Here is a 22042-nt window from a genome sequence, read left to right on the forward strand (position 1 = left end):
GTGGTGGACCTCATGGCGTACATGGCCTCCAAGGAGTAAGAAACCCTGGGCTACCCGCCCCAGCAAGGACATTGGGAGCAAGAGAGAGGTGCTCAGTTGCTGAGGAATCCCCGTCCCAACTCATCCCCCAACACTGAGCATCTCCCTCACAACTTCCATCCCAGACCCCATAATAACAGGAGGGGCCTAGGGAGCCCTCCCTACTCTCTTGAATACCATCAATAAAGTTCTCTGCACACCCCCCCCTCAAAAAAAGAACTCTTGCAGAACACTGTGGTTTCAAGTGTTTGCAGAATGAATGAAGAGAACCACACACCAAGGTCACTTGGATATTAATTTCCCAATCCTTCAGAGACATTTGGCAGGTCTTTGGGAAACGCCTTTATTTTTTGTTTTTTGTTGTTTTGTTTTGTTTTGTTTTGTTTTGTTTTGAGAGACAATCCCAGACTAGCTTGGAACTAACTATGTAGAAAAGGATAGATAGCCTTGTCCAACTGCCTCTGGCCTTCCAAATGTCGGGATTAAAAGCTTGCAGTTACCACACCCAACTTGGAAAGCATTTTAAGGCACATAATTACTTCTATAAATCAGACTGTGAAAGGATGAATATATAATATCTCTTCCTAAAGAGAAAAGCTAAGTTTATTTTAAAAACAAGTTTAGGATAACCTGTGAGATATCATAATCAATGCTTTGCCTCTGAAGAGTACTGTACTATTCAGTGTTGTTATGATTGCAAGCTTACACAGGTTACAACTGTGGCTCCAGCTGCTTCTCTAAATTCGTGTTTGGTTCAAGCTCAAGTCAGAAGCGATGAGTGTGAGCCAGCACTGAGACAGCACTCAAGGTGGAAAACAAGTGTCTGGAACGATGTTATAGCACACTCAACCTGACTGGAAGTCTAACTTACATTTTACATTAGTGATAATTGTTGAGAGTCATAAAGCTCCTCCCAAGAGCCTCCAGTGATATAGGGCCTTTAAAATTCTTTTCAAAAAGAATGCCATCTAGGGACAGGAGTAGGGATAGGGGCTCAGGATACAATTCAAGCCTTGCATGTGCAAGGCCTTGGGCTCAGTCCCTAACTCCACAGGAGGTGGGGGTGAGGGAAACACTCAAATTCCTAGGCACTGGAATAACGAGTGATTATTTTCTTCTTTTAATGTTTCGGAACTTCTCCAGTGTTCTACAGCTCATATAAAGAAAGCTGGCTATTTTTAAAAGGTCGATAGTTTGGGGAATCTGAAGACCCTGAGCACAGCCTCTCTAAGGCCCTATCAGTTACCTTGAGAATGCTTTGGCACTCAACGAAGTCACTGTGCAGATGGCTGGTGGCATACAGCTTAAGGAGCAACTGAGGAATTCCACTCCATTTGGACAATTTGTCCCTCTCGGTCAAAAAGGTCTCAGTGAACTGTGAATAAAAAAATAAAAACAAAGGAACATTTACTGTCAAGGAAGAAGTTTTGGCAGAAGAGAGCAGTTGACTTCCAAAGAGCCAAGGAAGCAACTCGGAAGTGCTCTGAAGGTATCTTCAGGCACTTAACAACAGCTGACAGTGCTGTAGTCTAAACCTAAGCTTCTGACAGAGCACTGTTCTGAACCTACCCTGCTCGCCCATCTATGCTTTCCCCAGTGCACACCTGAGTCCAAATTCAGCTGTGTTTTCTCTACTTGATCTCCCCTGCCCAGAGGGTCTCTCCCAGGCTTTTCTATCTGAAATGCTGTTTTCCTTCAAACAGCAAGACAACAAGGGCCAGCAAGATGACCCAATGGGTAAGGCTGGTTGTCACACTAGCCTGATAACCTGACTGATCCCTGGAACCATGTGAAGGGGAGGAAGGGACTTATAACACCGCATACCATCCTCTGACCCCCAAAGGCACAGCACAGCACAGGGATATACACACAATTAAACATTTAAAGAAACCTTTTACTAAAATTTTAAGTTATTATTTATTTTATGTATATGGGTGTTGTGCCTACATGTAGGTCTGTACACAACTTTTGCCTGGTGCCCATGAAGGCCAAAAGAGGGTTCCAGATCTCCTAGAACTAGAGTTACAAACACAGTTGTAAGCTGCTGTTTATAAAAGAACTTTTAAAAATCCTGAACTACATAGTGAGTTCTAGGTCAGCTTGGACTAAAAAGACCCTGCCTCAAAACAAAGCAATAAATGGATGGGTGGATGGATGGACGGATGGATGGAAGGATGGATGGACAGACAGAATGGATAGATAGAGCGAGGGAAGGAAGGAGGAGTGGGTGGATTGATAAAGGCAGGGGATGAGAGATGGCTCAGTGGTTAAGAGCATTTTCTATTTTCACAGAGGACCCACATGTGGTTCCCAGCACACATGCTGGGCAGCGCACAACCACAAGTAACTCCAGTTCCAAGGACCTAACCTCCTTCCAGTCTCTGCCTGCACCCACACGGGTGGTCAGCACTCACATGACACAAATAAATAAAACTTTGTTCTTAAAATACAGGCCAACAGCTGGAAACTTTAGCTGGCTTTCCTTTCTCTCCTTCCTAAGGCCTTGGGGCCTTCATTTATCACACAGTTCCCAGTTCATCTGCCCCTTCCCTTTTCTGGACCACAACTACTCCAGAGCAGATACCAAATGAGAAAACACACAGAAACACATACACGCAGACACACACACACACAGATGCACACACAGACACACACACACACAGAGAGACACACCCACACAGAGACACACACAAACACACAGACACACAGACACATACACGGATACACACACAGACACACACACACACAGACATACAGACACACACACACAGACATACACAGACACACACGCGTGCGCACACACATGCACACACACACACACTCACTCAACAGCACAATGACAGAACATGAGCAGATTATAAAGATTCACAAACATTTCACCATTGCAAGCACCATATATAAAACTTCTGTGGATCAATCAAATCAAAAGCTTCTTGTTACAGTTTGTATGGAGCAAACAAACCTTTAATAACGTTGGGTTTATCTGAATACACATGCCCCATGATAATGAACAAGTCTCAGAATTCTGTCTACACCTGCGTCTTAGATCATGGCACGAGGGGGAAACAGAAAGTGCTCCGAAGAACGCTTTTTCTTAGGGTGAAACACAGGAAAATACTACTTCTTACAACAAAAATGTCTGGACAGCAGCAATGGTATAGTGTTTAAGCTCAAAAATCAAGCTAAAAAAAGGCAAGAACTTCTTTCTTCCTTTTCCTTAAGCAAAGCAAGAAGCAAACCTATAGCTTGAGGCCCTGCAGAAGCCATTCTTGCAGAGTATCTGTGCACTAAACAGTATTTCAAATGGGGAATCACAAGCTAATAATCTACCATGAGAAACTAGGGGAAATAAGCACAACAAAATAAAACAGGGCAACAGAAATAAAAGAAATTAAAAGCAGAAAACTACACAAACATTGATAATACCTTTTATTTCAAGATTTTGTGAAAAGGTCAATTAACAGATAAATGTAACTACAGCTTCTAACAACTGGCTAAGGTTATTAAACTCAGGAATGAATGAGAGAATCTTACTACCAATGACCACAGCAGGAGAGACTAGCAAAGTACTGAAAATGACCACATGTCAACAGTCTAGATAAGCTAAAGGAAATGACCAGGAGAACACGGGCTGTGAAACGGGCAGCAGCAGGCAGACCTGTAAGACCTGAATTAGCGATGATTCACACAGCAACAACTAAGACCTCCAGAAAAAAGCCGAGATCCAGACCAAAGGCTTCACATCATACCAAACATTTAAAGAAGAATTAACACAAACACCCAGATTCCTCAAAATAGGTGAGGCCAGTAGTCTGGTAACCAACCTAGACAAATACACCACAAGAAAACTGCAGGTCAGTCTCTCTTACCAATATAGATGCAAAAACCTAGCAACACATACAGCAAAAGCGACCAGAAATAATTCAACATACTAACTGTTACATACAGAAAACCAACAGCCTACAGGTCACCTCAGGGTTTGTCAAAAGACACAGGAGAAAAATGGCAACAGCCAAACATGCTTTCATGATTAACACTCTGCACACACTTGAAGCAGAACAGAACATTCTCAGTCAGCTAAAGGTATTTACAAACTAACATCATGCTAACTAGTAAAGACGAATGTTTTCCTCGTAAGACAAGAAAAGACCTAAAGATGCCCATCCTTACCAACTGCACTTAACGATGTACTAGAAACATAAATGTGAACATTGGGGAAAGTAATGAGAGACTTGAACTGGGACTATGGGAACACTGTTTGTAGATAACATAATCCTGCTTATGAACCACACTTAGAGTAGCATTAGAGTAAAATAAGATGTTTGCCCAGTATGGTGGCACATGCCTTTTATCTTAGCACTCAAGGCCAGCCTGGTCTAAAAAGTGAGTTCCAGGACAGTCAGGGCTCTGTTACACAGAGAAATTCTGTCTCAAAAGCAAAACAAAACAAAACAAAACAAAACAGAGATATTTAACAGCATTAGTGCAAGACTTAAAAAAACCTGAACACTGTTAAACTAAACACTGTCAAAAGATATTAAAGGATGCTCAGAACACCAAGGCAGGAGGATCTCAACTCCAAAGTCAGGCAGTGAGAACCTGTCCAAAAAACAAAAAACAAAACAAAACAACAACAACAACAACAACAAGAACAAGAACCATGGAAAAACATTCCATGTTCAGGAGGTGATTTTACTGACTCGAACAATATCTTCCATACTGCTTATTATTACTAAAACAATAGTCCGTTGCTGCTGATTTGATGTCATTCCTACCAAGGCCCAGTTGTCTTCACTGTAAAAATCAATAATTTACTACTAACTCTCATGTGGGCATGCCAGGGACCAGGACAGTCAAAACCGTCTTGAGGTTGGAAGAACCACAGTCCCGAATGGCTGACTTGTAAATTCATCACAAGGCAACACCAGTCAGGACTGGAGTAACAGACTGGGCATAAAGAAAGACCACACTGGTGGAACAGCAATGACACTGACACTCCCCAATGGTTACGCAGTGTTTGCTTTGCTTGTTTGTGAGGGATTTGTCTGTCTGTGTTAGGCTGTGAGACAGTCTAATTGTGCAGTCCTGACTGACCAGAACTCTCTATGGAGAACAGTTCGACCTCAAATTTACATAGATCTGCCAACCTCTGCCTCCTGAGTGCTGGGATTTAAAAACAGGTGCCATCCACCACATGCCAAGGTTAACTGTTTTGTTTTGTTTTTTTGACAAGACTGTCAAACCATAGAACAATTTCCTCAACAAATGTTACTAGCCCAAGTGAATATCTCTAAACAAAAAAAGAAAAAAAAAGTGCTTGCAAGTATGAGGATACACGTTCAACCTCCAGAACCTACTTAAAAAAACAAAAATTAAAAAAGCCAATGTGATAAAATAATTCTAAAGGAAAAAAAAAAAAAAGCCAATGTGGTAGGCACACTTGTAAACCCAGAGCTGCAGGGCTGGAGACAGGAGAATTCCCTGGGCTGACTGGTTGGCCAGACTGGTCTACTCAGGGAGTTCCAGGTCAGTGAGAGACCCTGTCCCCAAAAACGAGGGCAATACCTGAGGCTGTCCTGTCATCTACAAACACACATTTGTGCAATTGCACCTGCAAACATACAGACATACACACACACTCACACTGGCATGTGTGCTTGCACACACACACACACACACACACACACACACACACACACACACACACACACACACACACACACACACACCAGAAGAGAAAAACTGTTATTAGGTATACTGTCTGAAGCCACACAGCAAAAAAACAGAAAAAAAAATTTAAAGCACAGAAAAGGGGGTTTAAAAAAAAAAAAACATACCAACTACTGAATTCAGTGATGCTATTTTTTGAAAGTAAGGGAAAATATAAATTTTCTCAGACAAAACTTGACCTCTCCTATCAGAAATATGAAGGGTAGCTCTTTAGAGACGAGGAAACTGATACTGGTGAGAATCTCTGTAGCTACCTGTTTCTTGTAATGTGTAGTCTGTACACTATACACAAAGAGGGTTGATGAAACAAACAGATGCAAATTAACTTTTTTAAATCTAAATCAATCCAAAATGCAAATAACAACAGTATCAGGTGATCATAGCACCTGGAGAATGACCCGAACGGCAGCAGTATCATAAATGAGAGGGGACTGGGATGCTTGTTCTACCCACAAACTTAACACTGCCTGACTGTTAGAATGCTCCAAACTCCAGGACAACCAATACAAACAAACCACTATATAACATCATATACACACCCCCTTTGAAGCCTACGTTAGCCTCAAACTAGCAGCAATCTTCTGCCTCAGCCTCTGGAATGCTGGGATTACAGATATAAGCACACACCCAGCTAAAAATGACTTCAAAATAAATATGATTGGGGGCTGGGAACATGACTCCCTCGGTAAATTGTCTGCCACCACAAGCACAAGGACCTGAGTTCAGATCCCAGCATCCACTGAAAGCCAGGTGCGACAGCATATAGTTACAACCCCAGCACTGGAGCTCAGTGCCCCAGACAAGCTCAACAGACAAGCACCAAGGCGAGAGGGAGGGAGGCCATGTCACAAAAACAAACAAACAAACAAACAAACAAACCAAGTGAAAAGTGTCAAAGCAGGCAGACTGGAGATCAAACTTTTGTCTCCACACATTCATGCACACACATGGGAACACAACATCTACAAACATACATAAACCACACATACACACACAGAAGCATAGCTAACACACTAAATGAGGAGTCAACACAATCATATAATGCTCAATTAATCCACAGAAGCAGAGAAAAATGGAAGGTTAAAAAAACAAATCCAGTGCAGCTTACGTGCTTACGTGTGGTAGAATCTACCTCTTATGTCACCAACACTGTACAAGTCTATGCATGGTCAGACACACCAATGACAGCTACCAGTTAGACATAATTACAAACAGTATCGATTAAAAGTCTATGAGTGAAATATAGTCACACACACACACACACACACACACACACACACACACACACAACCTGTCAGTGGAATAAGAGGGAAAAAGTCAACTATATGTTACCCAAGAAAACCCCTTTCATAACAAGAGATAGCTCATGGTTAGGTGCCTGTACCACTCTTGCAAAAGACCCAAGTTCAATTCCCAGCACCAACATCAGGCAGTTTACAACCACCAGAAACTCTACTTCCAGGCGGATTCTACTGCTTTGGCCTCCTTTGGTAACTGCTTCCTATGTACATACCCATCACAGACTTATACAAACACTCACATGAGACCCTATCTCAAAATAATAACAATATCAACAACAACCAGCCATGTAGAGAGAAGCCCAATGGCGAAACACTCACTGATCTTCTAGAGGACCTAACTTTGGTTCCCAGATAAGGCAGATCACAACCATCTGTAACTACAGTTCCAGAGGATCTGATGCCTTCTTCTGACTTCCATGGGCACCATGCATGCATGCAGTACACATATATATGTGCAAGCAAAACACTCATACACATAAGATAGATCTTTAAAAAACAATAAAATAAAATGCATGGAGAAAAAGAAATCATGCTAACACTAAAGGAAAGCTTAAAGAGTTGTATGAAGTTTCAAACAACACAGAGTTCAGAAAAGGGAGAATTGTTAGGAATAAAGACAGCCATGACAGAATGCTAAGGGGTCAATTCTCCAAGATGACATGGTAGTTCCTAACATGTGTACCGGACAGTATCCTATCAAAATACAGGAAGCAAAACCTTGAAGAACTACCGAGAGAAACTGATGAATTTTTTGAACTTCATGAATACTCAACCAGACAGGAAAATCAGTAAGGACAAGGTTGGCATGAGTGCCACCATCAATTAACTAGGTCTGACTTCTGCAGCGTCTGTAATCCAACAACAGAGGAACACACACCATTCTCAAAGTCACATGAACAGTCAGTCACCAAAGACAGACCACATCCTTGGCCACAAAGCACACCTTGGCAAGTTTCAAAAGTAGCAGCTGGTTCTTCCTGTAAGCGGCCAGAGGTAAGCTGTGAAGATGGTTCGCTACTCTCTTGACCCAGAAAACCCCACAAAAACCACGCAAATCAAGAGGTTCCAACCTTCATGTTTACTTTAAGAATACCTGGGAAAGTGCCCAGGCCATCAAGGGTATGGATACCAGCAAAACCACCACATATCTGAAGGGCGTCACTTTAAAGAAACAATGTGTGCCATTCTGGTGGTATAATGGTGGTGTCAGTAGGTGCACCTCAGCAAAACAGTGGGGCTAGACACAGGGACAGCAGCCAAAAAAGAGTGCTGAATTTTTGCTGTACATGCTTAAAAATGCGCTTAAGAAGTAATGCTGAGGGGTTGGGGATTTAGCTCAGTGGTAGAGCGCTTGCCTAGGAAGCGCAAGGCCCTGGGTTCGGTCCCCAGCTCTGAAAAAAAGAACCAAAAAAAAAAAAAAAAAAAAAAAAAGAAGTAATGCTGAACTTAGGGTTAGATGTAGACTGTCTGTCACTGAACACACCCAGGTGAACAGGCACTTAAGATGGCGCTGACGAACCTAAAGAGCTCATGGCCGGATTAACTCATCCATGAGCTCCCCCTGCCACAGTAAGATGATCCTCACTGAGAAGGAACAGATTGTTCCAAAGCCAGAAGAGGAGGATGCACAGAAGAAAAAGATATCCCAGAAGAAACTGAAGAAACAAAAACTCATGGCACGGGAATAAATTTGGCATAACATAAATGCAGACAAGAGTAGCAACTGTATCAAGTGTGTTCTCAAACCACCACGTAAGGTGTCTAGAACTAACGGATAATAAACAGTCAAAGATATTTGGAGATGAGACAACTATTCTAAATAACTGAGTCAAATATGCCTCAAGAGAAATGTAAAAGTACTTTGAGCTAAATGAAAGATAAATTATCAAAGTTTGTAAGATGTGGCCGAATCTGTACTAAAAGCACGTGTTAGGAAAGAAGAGACAGCTCTGGCCAATAGCCTAGGCTTCTACCTTAGCACATCAGAGAAGGAAGAACAACTTAAGTCTAAAGCAAGCAGAGGAAAGAAAGAAATGACGCGAGAAGAAACAGTGGAGTCAAGCTGACTATGGCAGCTCAGACCTCAGACACTTGCTGGCTGAGGTAAAAGCACACCCGAGTTTGGCACCAGCCTTGGGGCTGACTGAACAAAGCCTGGTCTCAAAAGGATCTCCCCTGAAAAGCAAAAAGAAAGGAGAAAAAAGGAAAGGTTAGATTAAAAAACAGGAAATCGGGGTTGGGGATTTAGCTCAGTGGTAAAGTACTTGCCTAGCAAGCGTAAGGCCCTGGGTTCGGTCCCCAGCTCTGAAAAAAAGAATTAATAAAAAACAGGAAATCTATAGAGAAAATATTTAAGTAAAAATTGGATCTATAAAGAAAAATAGAACCAATAAACTCTAGCCAGGCTAATTAATCAAGAAAAAGGATACAAATTACCAATGCCAGAAATACATGGAGGGTCATTATCCCAGGGACATTAACAATAAAGTAATTCTGTTAACAACTCTATGACCAAAATTTTATGAAATTAAATGGACCATTCTTTGAATGGTACAATCAATAGATACAGAAAGAGAAAAGAATATGTTGACAAAACCATCTATTACAGAAAATTTACAAATAAAAGTGGGCAAAGTCTCTAAACAGATATTTCTCCAAAGGTAATAGACAGATGATCAGGAAATGCATAACAAACCATCAGTGCCAGTGTCCTCAGAGGAGAAGCAATCAAATCCACAACAAGCTATGGCACGCCAGCCAGAACCATAACCACAGAGACAAAAGGAAGTGTTTGGGAAGCTGAGTGTGGTGCACACCTTTATTCCCAGCACTCGGGAGACAGGGACCTCTGTGAATTTGAGGACAGCTTGGCTTACAAAGTGAGTTCCTGGACAGCCAGGACTGTTACACAAAGAAACCCTGTCTTGGAAAAAGTAAAATAAAAAATAAAATAAATAAAAGAAGGGGTTGGGGATTTAGCTCAGTGGTAGAGCGCTTGCCTAACAAGTGCAAGGCCCTGGGTTCGGTCCCCAGCTCCGAAAAAAAGAAAAGAAAAGAAAAAAATAAATAAATAAATAAATAAATAAATAAATAAAAGAAGTGTTTGGGAAAGTCTGGGGAAACTGGAACTCACTTTCACTCCAGGTAGAAATAAAAACTAGCACAGCCACAGTTTAGCAAGAACTGAAAAATTCAACTTACAGCCAGGAAGAACAGTGTGACTCTTACTTTGGACGGTAGAGAGGTAGGAGGGTCACACAGATTTAAGGGCCTACATGAGCTTCTTAGCAAGTCTGTTTTAAAACCTAAGTGGTGCAACTTGCCGGTTACAAGGCAAGTTAGGGATAGGTCTCTAGCAACACAGACATACACATACATACACACACACACACACACACACACACACACACACCCCAGAATTATATGACCCAGCAATTTTCTTCCTAAACAAATGTCCAGAAAAGTGTTGCACGCTTACGACAGCATTTATCTTAGTAAGCAAAAGTAGAAACTGTGTGCACCTAACTGGAAAACAGACAATATAGAGGGCATCCATTTGATGGAATATTATTGGGCAAGAAGTGATACATATAACAAATAAATCTTGAAGTTTATGCTACATGAAAGAAATCGGACACAAAAGACCATATATTGTTTGATCCTATTACAAAAATATTCAAAATGAGCCAATTCAAAGAGATAAAATATAAGTAAGACTAGCTGCTGCCAAGAGCCAGAGACAGTACTGGAGAGTAGCTGCTACAGGCACAGGGCTGGTCTGGGTTTCAGTTTAGCCTGTAACCTATCCTGACCACAAACTCTCTATGTAGCTGAGGATGGCCCTGAACGCGGACCGTCCAGCTTTTACTGTCCAAGTTCTGAGATTAAGAGCATGCTGTGCTCCCTCCAGGCCATAATCAAGTTCTTTTGTTGTTGTTTTCGTTTTGTTTGTTTGTTTTGTGAGCAAATGTTCTAAAACACTGATTTTCGGTAACCATAGCTTTGTACAGCAGCCACTGATTACTGACTTACGAATGGGGTGTGCATTAAGTCAACACTTTAACAAGGCTGCTATGAAGACTAAATAATGTATGCAAGCGAACCCGTGAAGTGACAGAAAAGCCCTAAAACCATTTTGGTGACAGCTGCATAATTTTCTAAATGGATTTTTTTACTTATTATTTTATTTGTATGTTCATGGGTGTTTTCCTGCATGTATTATGTACATCACATTTGTGCCTGCCTGCAGAGGTCTGTAGAAGGCTCTGAATCCCCTAGAACTGGAGCTATGTACAGATGGTTGTAAACTGCCACATGGGTATTAGGAACTGAACCCATCTCCTGAACATCAAGTGCCCTTAACACCAAGCCATCTCTCCAGTGCCATAATTTGCAAAACAAACAACAATAAACAGCTACAATTTCTTTTTTTGCTTCCTTCCTTTCTTTATGTATCTATTTATGTGAGTGCACTGTTGCTATCTTCAGCCACACCATTACAGATGGATGTGAGCCACCATGTGGTTGCTGGGAATTGAACTCAGGACCTCTAGAAGAGCATCTCTCCAGCCCACAATTGGTAATTTCATTTTGGTTTTTGAGACAGAATCAAATGAAGTCCAGGCCAGCCTCAAACTCCTGATTCCCTACTTCCCTTACCAAGTACTGGGATTACAAGCATGAGTAAATTTGGTTCTTTTGTTTTAAGTCTCAATAAAATTATAATTTAAAAGAAACATCAAGGACTGGGGAGATGGCTCAGTCTCTAAAGCACTTGTCTTGCAAGTGTGAGGATCTGAGTTTAGATCCCCAGAACTGACTCATATTTAAAAAGCCAGGCACGGTGGAATCCACTTGTAACCCCAGCAACGGGAGAGGGATAAGAGCTTCCCTAGAAGCTTGCAGGCCACCTAGCCTGGCTATGTGGTGAAGGTCAAGCCAATGAGAGTCTATGCTTGGAACAAAAAGGAAAGAAGGCATCTGAAGATGGACACCTAAGGTTGTCTTCTGACTTACACATACACACTATGCATGCATGTACCTGCACTCACCCCCACAAACACATACATGTATGTGCATGTACACACATACACTCACAAATAATATTAAGGAAGCCCAATAAGGAACACAGAACCAATATGACATTTGAAAAGCAAGTATCATATTAAATAAATATATCTAAACCCCCAAATGTCAGTTAATACAGTAAAATTTAAAAACAAAGTAAGTATGCCTACCAGAGAAACATTTTAGAAAGCCTGAACATAACAGACTGGAAAATAATGTGATGTAAAAGCACACACCAGAAGAAAGTGGTGGACCTGTCATCAGCAAGAAACTCAAAGCAAAAGGCACTCCCAGAGAGCCAGGCTGATGACACAAACTGGTAATCCTAGTGCCCAAACGCCTGACGCCAGAGGACCGCCATGAGTTCAAGGCTGGCACGGGCTGCGTGGCAACATCTGTCTCACAAGTAAGTAAATAAAGAACATGTCCAGAGAGAAGCACCTCATGAACATAAATGGGCCAGTCATGGTGAGAGGCACAGCTAAATGACAAAGCAAATCCATACACTTCAGAAGATATTCTGAACCTTCAAGCCCTTGAGCACAGGCAGGCAGAAATCCTTAAACAGGAAAATTACTTAATAGAGTGAACTATAATAAAACTAAGCCTTTATCTTTACCAACAGATCTTTTTGTTGTTTTTTGAGATGAGGGTCTCACAAACTATGGAGACCAGGCTGACCTTGAACTCAAAGATCTTTCTGCCTCTGTCCTTTCTACGACTGGCTCATCAAAAGATCTTTATAGATTAAAAAGGAACCATAGAATGAGAGAAAATACCTACAAGACATCTCTTCAATAGGTGCATATACTCAGCTGGATGTGGTGGTGCATGCCTTTAATCCCAGTACTCGGGAGACAGAGGAAGATGGAGTTCTGTGAGTTTGGGCTAGCCTGGTTTACATACAGAATTCTAGGCTAGCCAAAAATAGTGAGACCCTATTTAAAAAAAAAAAAAAAAAAAAAAAAGCCAAAGACTTCTAGTTAAGTGAAGATGAAAACAGGGCCTGGAGAGATGGCTCAGTGGTTAAAAGCATTGGTGACCTTTCAGAGGACTCAGGTTCAATTCCCACCACCCACATGGTGGCTCACAATAACCTGTAGTGTCAATTACAAGGAACCCAATGCCCTCTTCAAAGATCCTCAGACACCAGGTATGCACATGGTACACAGAGGCGTTCATACAGGTAAAACACTCATACACGTAATTTCTAAAAGGAAATTAATAATAACAAAACTAGGGGTTGGGGATTCAGCTCAGCGGTGGAGCGCTTGCCTAGCGAGCGCAAGGCCCTGGGTTCGGTCCCCAGCTCCGAAAAAAAAAAATAATAACAAAACTATACAAAATATTTAAATAGGCAATTCACTAAAGGGGGTGTCCAAAATTTGCCAATAAACTTCTGAAAGGGAGTTTACTTCATTAACTCACCATAAATTAAACCTATAGTTATTAATACCATTAAACACCTAAGGGGGGGAAAAAACTCAAAAACCCTAAATATACCATCCAGGTGGTACAAATACATACAAAATACACGATCAAGTGTCCATGTCACCATTATCCATAATAGTCCCCAACCTAGAAGGATCCATTCTATTTCTCAAAAATAGATTGTCCATTGATAGAGTAACAGACCAAAACAAAGATGGGCAGAGTGTAGCTTCACCACCTTCAGAAGAGAGTCTAAAAACAAAACGTGGCTTAAAAGAATGCATTTGCTCAAAGGTGGAACATCATTGTTTACAATATTAAAAAAGTAACTTACAACTCAGAATGAGACCAAATTACAAGTACCAGAATAAAAGATATTTTTGAACATGTAAACATGAAAAAAATTAGCATTTGTATGCTCTTTCCTGAAGTCTACTTCAGAGTGTGTTCCCAGGAAAGGCAGATACAGATTTAAGAAACAAGGTCTAAAACACAGCAAAGTCCGTATAAGACAGAGTACGATGCCCTGAATTCGATGAAGGGAAGTTTCAAGAACCCAGCAAAGAGGAGGTTGGAAAACTTACCGAGCCAAGCAAAGCACCCAGTTGTAGAACTGCGGTTGACTATGCGTATAGAGAGAGCAGAGCACATGTCAAAGAACACGGTTTCTGCCAGGGAAAGACCAGAAGGCTCCACGTGGTATGCACGTCTTTATGCGGTATCCTCACTGAATATAAAATGCACCACATGCCTGTGTCTGAGCACTTGGTCCCGGGCCAGCTGTACTCTCTGGAAGATGATGGAGCCTTTGGGACTTTGACCTACATAGCACAAGTGGAGGCTGGGGACAGCTCTGGAAGGTAACACCAGGGTTGGTTCCAGCCAGAGCAATCTGCATGCAGTCCTGTGCTCCCTCCCATCATGGACTCCTCCCTCTGCCAAGCCATCCTCTCCATGGAGTACTACACTCCTAAAGTCTCCCTCCAGCTGCTTCCCAGTGACCAACATGTACAGTGAACAGCAGATACAGTGTCATTCCAGAAGTTAGAGGTAGGAGGAGAGAGGAATGACCATGGAAATAAGCTGATGTCTATAAGGAAGGAGACTTCCTAGAGTCTAACTTCAGTAGTGAGCACATGGCTACAAACATCTGTCAAGCCCCATAGAACCAAACACTGAAAATGTTTCTCAATGATAGAACACATGTTTAGCACATGCGAGGCCTCAGTTTCATCTCCAGCATGAACAGAAGGAAAGTGAATTTTACTATGTATGCATCTGTACATCAGTTAAAGACAACAAAGGACTACTTTTAATATCAAGGAAAAATATACTAAGGCAGTAACTGTTAGACATACATGGCTCTACATAAACAGTAATTACATCAACAGCAGAATGTAACTACTTGATACCAACATCCAGAACTGATATACTGGGAGAATGGTAGAGACAAGTGACATACAGATGCTCATCTTTTCCACGAGGAGGAAAATACATATCATCACATTGGAAAGTCAAGAAACAGCTTCAGAAACAAGTTAGTTAGAAACCCTGGCTCTCTGGCTTCTTGGGTCCGTCTCCTACATGGTCACAGCTACACTATGGACAATGGCTGCCTTGGGAGAAGTGAAGTGGAGTGCAGAGTGTGTGGGGCTGGGCATTGCTGTGGTCTGTGATAGCCTCATGATTCCCAGAGAGCCCAACACTCGACTTCAGAAGGAACTTTACTACCAAACATTGCTTACTAGATATTTAAAGTACAACAGGCACAGTAGCCTGTGGCTATAATTAATCCAAGCACTTTGGAGGCCGAGGTAGGAGGTGTGCCATTAATTAGAGGCTATCTGAGGCCAGCTGGGCTACACAGAGAGATCTGTCTCAGAAATATAATCAATAAAAATAATTACTTCCACTTTGTCTCCTTTGCGAGTAGCCGAGCCTGTGATGAGAGAGCCACCATTCAGGCATCGTCACAGCTGAGTTACTGGCAGGTGTCATAGGGGGTTTTTCTCTTCAAGCACTTGTGGTTGACAGTTTACAGGAGTGATAACCTCTTACATCATGTTCCCTAAGCTGTCAGCCTGTTTAGTCAACGTGACATCTCCAGACACTCACAACCTTCACTGACTGTCTTTACTGCCTTCCTTTTGAAATAGAAGCAGATTTCTGTGAAAGCAAATATGTATCTTCTTTGTTTAATCCTAGGCATAAGGTAGCTATAATCTCAGAATAGCAAAGTACAGGCACACAGACATTTCAAAGGATTATCAATAAGACTAAATATAGTGTTCGGGTAGTCTAAAAACAAACATTCACCATTAACACTTGCATCCTATGCAATGGTGTTTGTGTGGTTTCAACACAGATAGGAGTGTATCTTAGGGTTTGTGAAATTAACAGTATTTATACATTTCTGGGACTTTAGTCATCCAGGAGGGTCTTCCTTTCTTCCTCTCTTTTTCCCTCTCAGAAGGGGTGTAGCTTTTGAGTCAGGATCTCTCTATGTAATCCTGGCTGGCCTAGAACTCACTCACTATGTAGACCAACTTGGCCTTTGAGTAATCAATACTTCTCCTGCCTCTGCTTCCCAGATGCTGGAGTTAGCAGCTGTAGGCACCAGCTGACAAGTGTCATATGGGAAAACCTGTTTTCCAAGGTGTCCTCAGTCTCAAGCTGCCCTTACCAGGAAAGAAAAGTTTTTTACTTAAGTCACTATGTTTCAAACCCTAGTTAAAGACTAAAACAAACAGTAGCTACAGAAGAAAAAAAAAATTAAAGAGGGGAGGGGGTTGTGGGAGAGTATTTGCCTAGCATGTACCAGGACCCAAATTTGATTCCAAGCAACACAATGGAGGGAGGATGGGAAGGAAGGGAGAGAGGGTCTAAAGAAAAAAAGTAGAAAGTAAAGACCGGTAAATCTAGAGTGATCATAAAGGATGCAATAGCAGCACTTGGGGAGCAGAAGGGATCCCATAACCAAGCTACAGACTATCTGAGGATGGTGGCCAAGGGATGTACAGGGGCACCATCCTAGAGCACAGTTTATCCAGTCTATCTTCCCCTCAACTCCACTGGCCTTGCAGAAATCATGTATCCCCGTCATACAGGAAGTAGATTTGACTCCACAGCAATGGGTAGCAGCTGGGAGCTTCAAGCATAGCACTTAAAAGACCCGATTTGCTTTGAGCATCGAACGCACAGGTGAATATGAAGGCCTCAATAAGCTGCAAAGTATCCTGGCATATTATTACCTTGACAGAGTCAAAGAAAGGTCGGGAAGGGAAGGCAAATAAACACCCAAGCAGGACTAGTCCACTCTAAATCCTGTGACCTACAGTCTTATCCTAGGCCGCCCTGGTGTCCCACTTACAGAGAAGGGAAAGATGGAGGGAACGTGGGAGCTGGTGAAAGAGGAACCCAGATTCTGTTCTCTACATATTAAGTTTGAGTTGCCCACTAGTTATTCACATGGACATGCAGAGCAGGTGACTGGAAATACCCACTCGTGTGGGGCTAAAGAGAGTCAGAAGTGGAAATAAACACTTCATCAGAATAGAGCATTCGTTAATAACCATCAGAATAGAGCATTCGTTAATAAACGACAACCTTTCTGCACACACGTTATACTTCAGCTACCATTTTCAGTGTTTGCTCCTAAAAACTCCATACTCTTAAGAGGTTAGGTCCTATGATGATCCTTATTTTACAGATAAAGAAAGAGATATTAAATAACTTTCCCAAAGACAATAAAGCAAGTATGTACCAGGTCAGGCTTCAAATCACAGGTGACCTGACTCTGGTACTCTTAAAGGATTACTGGAGAGTGACTACAGACAGACACAGACTGAGGATACAATATTCTAACTCAAATAGTTTTCCTAAAACCTTCCTATCAAGGGCTTGGCATGGTTTGAGTCTCTGCAGATACAAAGAAAAATAAGACACTCTCAAAGACTGCTAGCTAAGAGTAACTATCAAATAACCAGTATTTGGCACACTGGCTAACCTTTCTAGACCTATAGTCTCACCTGACACTCATTACTACCATTTTAGAAATAATGAAACTGAAATTTGAAGAGACTGATTTAGCTTAGAGGCACTGGCTAAAAAGGCTGGAACTAGGATTCAATTCAGGCCCATTTTACTGCAAAATCCAGTCTTTCCCAAGGAAAGTCTACCATATGGTATTACTCAGATAAACCTTCAGGGCATTAGTCGTACTTACAGCAAGACAAAGGAGAAGGGTGGGTATCTGGGGAGGGGCCTGAAGAGTTGCTCAGTGGATAGATACGGTTTCAGGTTTATAAACTGAGAAAGTTCTAGAGACCTGGTATGCATCAGTATGAGACTAGTAAACACTACTGATCCTATAGTTTCAAACAGTTGTGATGATCAGCTATTATATGTATTTTTTATTTAAAAGATGTCCTTAGGTAGGTGGTGCTCTTGTTACTGCCCAGCCTGCTGCCCCTCACAGTGCACCTAATAAATTTGTTTTCTTCCCAACTCCACCGCCCCCTCCAAAGTTTTTTAAAAACTTGGCACTTTCCTGTCTGCCATATGCCATAACCAATATGCGTACTGTGCTATGAAAATATGGGTGAGCAAATAATTTATTCTGCGTATCGGGAGAGAGAGAGAATAAAAAAAAAAACACTGAAGAACTCTGCTGAGAAAGACAACCATGAGATGTGAAGGTCTCCACTTCGTTATCACTAGAATTTGGGAGACAGGAGTTCTAATCCAATCTCTGAAATAGCTCTCACACCTTTACAAAACTACCAAAGAAATATGCAATCACAGACTAAGAAGGTAAGCAAACTTTAGGGATTTACAGAGTAATAATGGGGGCCACGATGAACAGCCAAAGGCTCCAAGAATATTTTAGTAACCTTCTAATCCAGTTCCCTAGCATTCCAGCACTGGAGGCAAATCGTTCTCCAAAGTTGCCTCACTCAGCATGTTAAAGAACTTCCATGGCTCACAGCTCTTAGTGATCATCTGCAGGGAAGTTAGGAATCACTGCCTAACCTTGGTAAGCCTCGGTTTCCTCGTCTGTGTTAAGAGATGGATTCAACATATAGCTCAGACTATTGAAGATTGCTGGGTGTGGTAGAATACCTGTAATCCCTGCACTAAGAGGGCAGAGGCAGAACGACTGTCACAAGTTCAAGGCCAGCCTCATCTAATCAAGGCCAGTCATATACCTACATAGTGAGAGCCTGTCTCAAAAGTAAACTCAATTTCAAAAAAAGCCAACACCCTGCACACCGACTAATCTTTAAAGGATAGTGAGTCCCCTTTCTGCCTGTCCTGACATACTACTCGACTCAGTGAGGTATTTTGGCTTCAAGGACAGAGTAAGTATTTCTCACATCTTCTAAGGCAGATGCAGAGGAATACAATGAAGAAAAGACTGCTCATCTACAGTTTCTATAGAAAAATATGGCTACCCCAAAGTGCCTCTTCATCTGTGACCCTACACAAATACAGACCATCTCACCTTTATCTCTTCAGTTCATTGGGTAATAGTCAAACGGATCGAAATTAACTTTAAATATGTAGTGGTATGTTAAGAAAAATCTCATACCTATTCCCTCATCTGCTCACCTAATTCCTGTCCCTCTCCCATCAATACTGTTTGGTCCTTTATATATTCCTCAAAACGATATACAAAGCTATCTTGAAATTAAGCTAATGTTTTCTGGGTCCACCTGGGAGAACGAAGAAAAAGTGAAAGAAGTCATCTATCCTGCTTTATTCTAAGGTTGTGTCCTATACCCCTCAACAGACATACATACACCCCAACACCACATGTATAGGACATCAATTGGTGTAAAGATGAGCTAGGCATTAAATATAGCAATAACTGATGACCCTTCAGCCCTTACATGCACCTGAAATACCCTAACACTTGACACGACTATCTCCTCTGAATTTAACAATAACCTTAAAGGGTGAATCAGAGAAGGAAACTACGGCCCTGAAAAGGTAACTTGTCGAAGCAAGAAAGAGAACAGGGCTTTGAACTAAAGTTCTTCCCCCAAAGCATGTATCCCTACGTTAGTAAAACAGTCTTCTGCACCCGTTGGAGCTCAGCCTAATGTGGGAGAAAGGCGTGAAAAGGGCAGACAACAAAGAAATATGCAATTACAGGCTAAGAAAATAGTGCAACAGAAAAGGAATTGGGTGATCTGATAGAATAACAACGGGGGCCTACTTTAGAAAAGGAGGAGGAACGTTGAGGCCTCTGAGAAGATGACATTTATGATAGGCTTGGGAACCGTTTGGGGGGGCGGGGGTGCTGCAGTGAAGAGGACCCCGACCTGCTTACAAGGGGCAAACACGAGACCAGTAGAAGATGAAGCCAACTCGCCAAGGTCCTCCAGACACGCAGACGTGGCGCAGGGAAATGAGGATCTAGAAACTCGGCCCAGGGCTTATTATACGCGCCATCAATACCCCAGGCAGTCCGATCCCACTCGGCCCAGACCCGCAGGCCTCCGAGCTGGCCGCTGCCCCTCGTCCCACTGTGGCTGACAGCGTCCGGACGGCACACAGGACAGCGCCGCGGCCAGCCAAGGGGGATCTGGCCGGTCCCGCAGCGGCCTGGAAAGGCCTCTTCCCCGGCCCCTGGCCAGCTCCAGCCTGGCCCGCCCCGCCCCGCCCCTCCGGGCCGGCCTCGTACCTGCACCGCTCGGACCAGGCCTCGGCCGGTGAGCTGGCCCTGCCGCAGCTGCAGCAGGATGTTACCCGGTCGCGGCCGACCTCCCCAGCCGCCCCACGCCGCCGCGGTAGCGGCCGACCGCCTCCCCCGGCTGGCCCCAGCTCCAGCCGCTGCGGGCGCTGCCGCCATGTCTCCTCGTCCGACAAACAGGAAGCAAGCGGTCCCGAAGCCGCGTCGATTTCTACGGGGCGGCGGAGGACTCTATATCGCCCCCAGTGGACTGACGCGGAGGTGCAAGCCGCGTGGCAAGGGCTGTACGTGCCCCAAGGCCTTATGGGAATTGTAGTCTTTGCGGAGGGTGGGCAGGTAGCGGAGATGCTGCTCTTCCTGGACCACCCACTTATTTTTCTCCCACGTCCCACTTCCAGCATTTCTACGAGGTTGCTCCAAGTGGATGACCGGTCAGTCGCTGCGTGCACAAGGTCTCAAATTTTTCGTCTAGTGGGAAATGATGCAGCCCAGTGGCCAGGGAAGGATTCTAGGCCCTAGGCCAGAGTTGACACTTGACAGATGTCCTCTTCCGTTTACAACTGACTTTAGCCAAGTCACTGCACTTTACCCCTAGCCCTTAGTCCATTCAATATTTAGGCCCTGGGAGCCGGATCAGTCAACTAATATTTTATTAGAATTAACAAATATGTTTTATGTAAATGATACATAAAGGACCATCAATGTGCTATGGCTTATTCGAAGAAAATGGCAAAAAAAATTTTTCATTTACAGATGTCAATAGTTTCTAAAGGCACCAGCTGTACTCCTCACACTGAATAGACAGGTGAGGTGGAGGGTGAGGTGACAAGTAGAAACGCAGAGGACCCTGTTAGGGAATGAGGATTTCAGGGGACCACAGCAAATCCACACAAATAAAAGCAATTGTCTATGTCGTTCAATGACAGCCATGATGTTCAATGGAATAACGCAAGGAGACAGGATTGGCAAACTGATCCCCTATGAAGTAGAACATTGCCCTAATTTTCCCCACAAGTAAACTGAATTCACATGCTTGGACAAACCTCTGTAGCAGGGTTGTGCAGTCTCTCTCTCTCTCTCTCTCTCTCTCTCTCTCTCTCTCTCTCTCTCTCTCTCTCCACTTTCTCTTCTAGGAGGTAATCTTGTAACAGAATGAGAAGAGTTGAGTGTGTCAAATTAGGATGCCTTGAAGTTTGCTACTTGTAACTAAGGTGGATACAATTTGTTGCCCAAACCAGAAGTCTTTAAAGAGTGGAATGATGTAGTAATTGCAGCGGAACAACAGTTTATGAGCACTGCCAAGGCCAACTAGACTGCGGTTGTCATCTTCATGCTCACTTACAAGGTGTGGCTCCCTCCCACCTCCAGCAGATCACTGCCAGGTTGCCTAGTTTAAAGCAAATAAAATAGGATCTGGAGAGCTAAGTCAGTGCGTAGAGGCACCGGCTGCCAAGACTGTCGGAGACCTAAGTTGTTGGGTCCCCTGAACCCATATAGGTGGAAGGAGAGAAATGATTCCTCCAAATCAAATAATTGCCCTCTAATCAATCAATCAATCAATCAATCAATCAATCACTCTTTTACACACACACACACACACACACACACTTTGAATGTAATTTTAAAGTTAAGAAAAATTTTTATTGAAGGAGCAAGAAGAGGGAGGAGGGTTTGGAGGGAATCAAATGATACAATTGTACAATAATCTCAAAAGTAAAAGAAATAATTTTTTAAAAAAGGAAAAACTTTATAAAATAAAAGCCATAAAACTGCATTT

The 22042-nt window shown here is 42.7% G+C and overlaps 1 protein-coding gene across 1 annotated transcript in view; it reads right to left on the bottom strand.

Moving 5' to 3' along the window:
* The window catches only part of Trpc4ap (transient receptor potential cation channel, subfamily C, member 4 associated protein), a 70989-nt gene extending 50526 nt beyond the window's left edge, over window positions 1-20463 (bottom strand). The window contains 2 exon segments of the mRNA NM_001100748.1: window positions 1286-1414; window positions 20257-20463. Coding sequence (NP_001094218.1) covers window positions 1286-1414; window positions 20257-20424 — 297 coding nt within the window. The 5' untranslated portion in view covers window positions 20425-20463.
* Window positions 20464-22042: the final 1579 nt, after the last annotated feature.

This window comes from Rattus norvegicus, chromosome 3 (assembly GCF_021556685.1).
Source record: "Rattus norvegicus strain SHRSP/BbbUtx chromosome 3, alternate assembly SHRSP_T2T, whole genome shotgun sequence".
In the NCBI taxonomy this organism is placed as follows: Eukaryota; Metazoa; Chordata; class Mammalia; order Rodentia; family Muridae; genus Rattus; species Rattus norvegicus.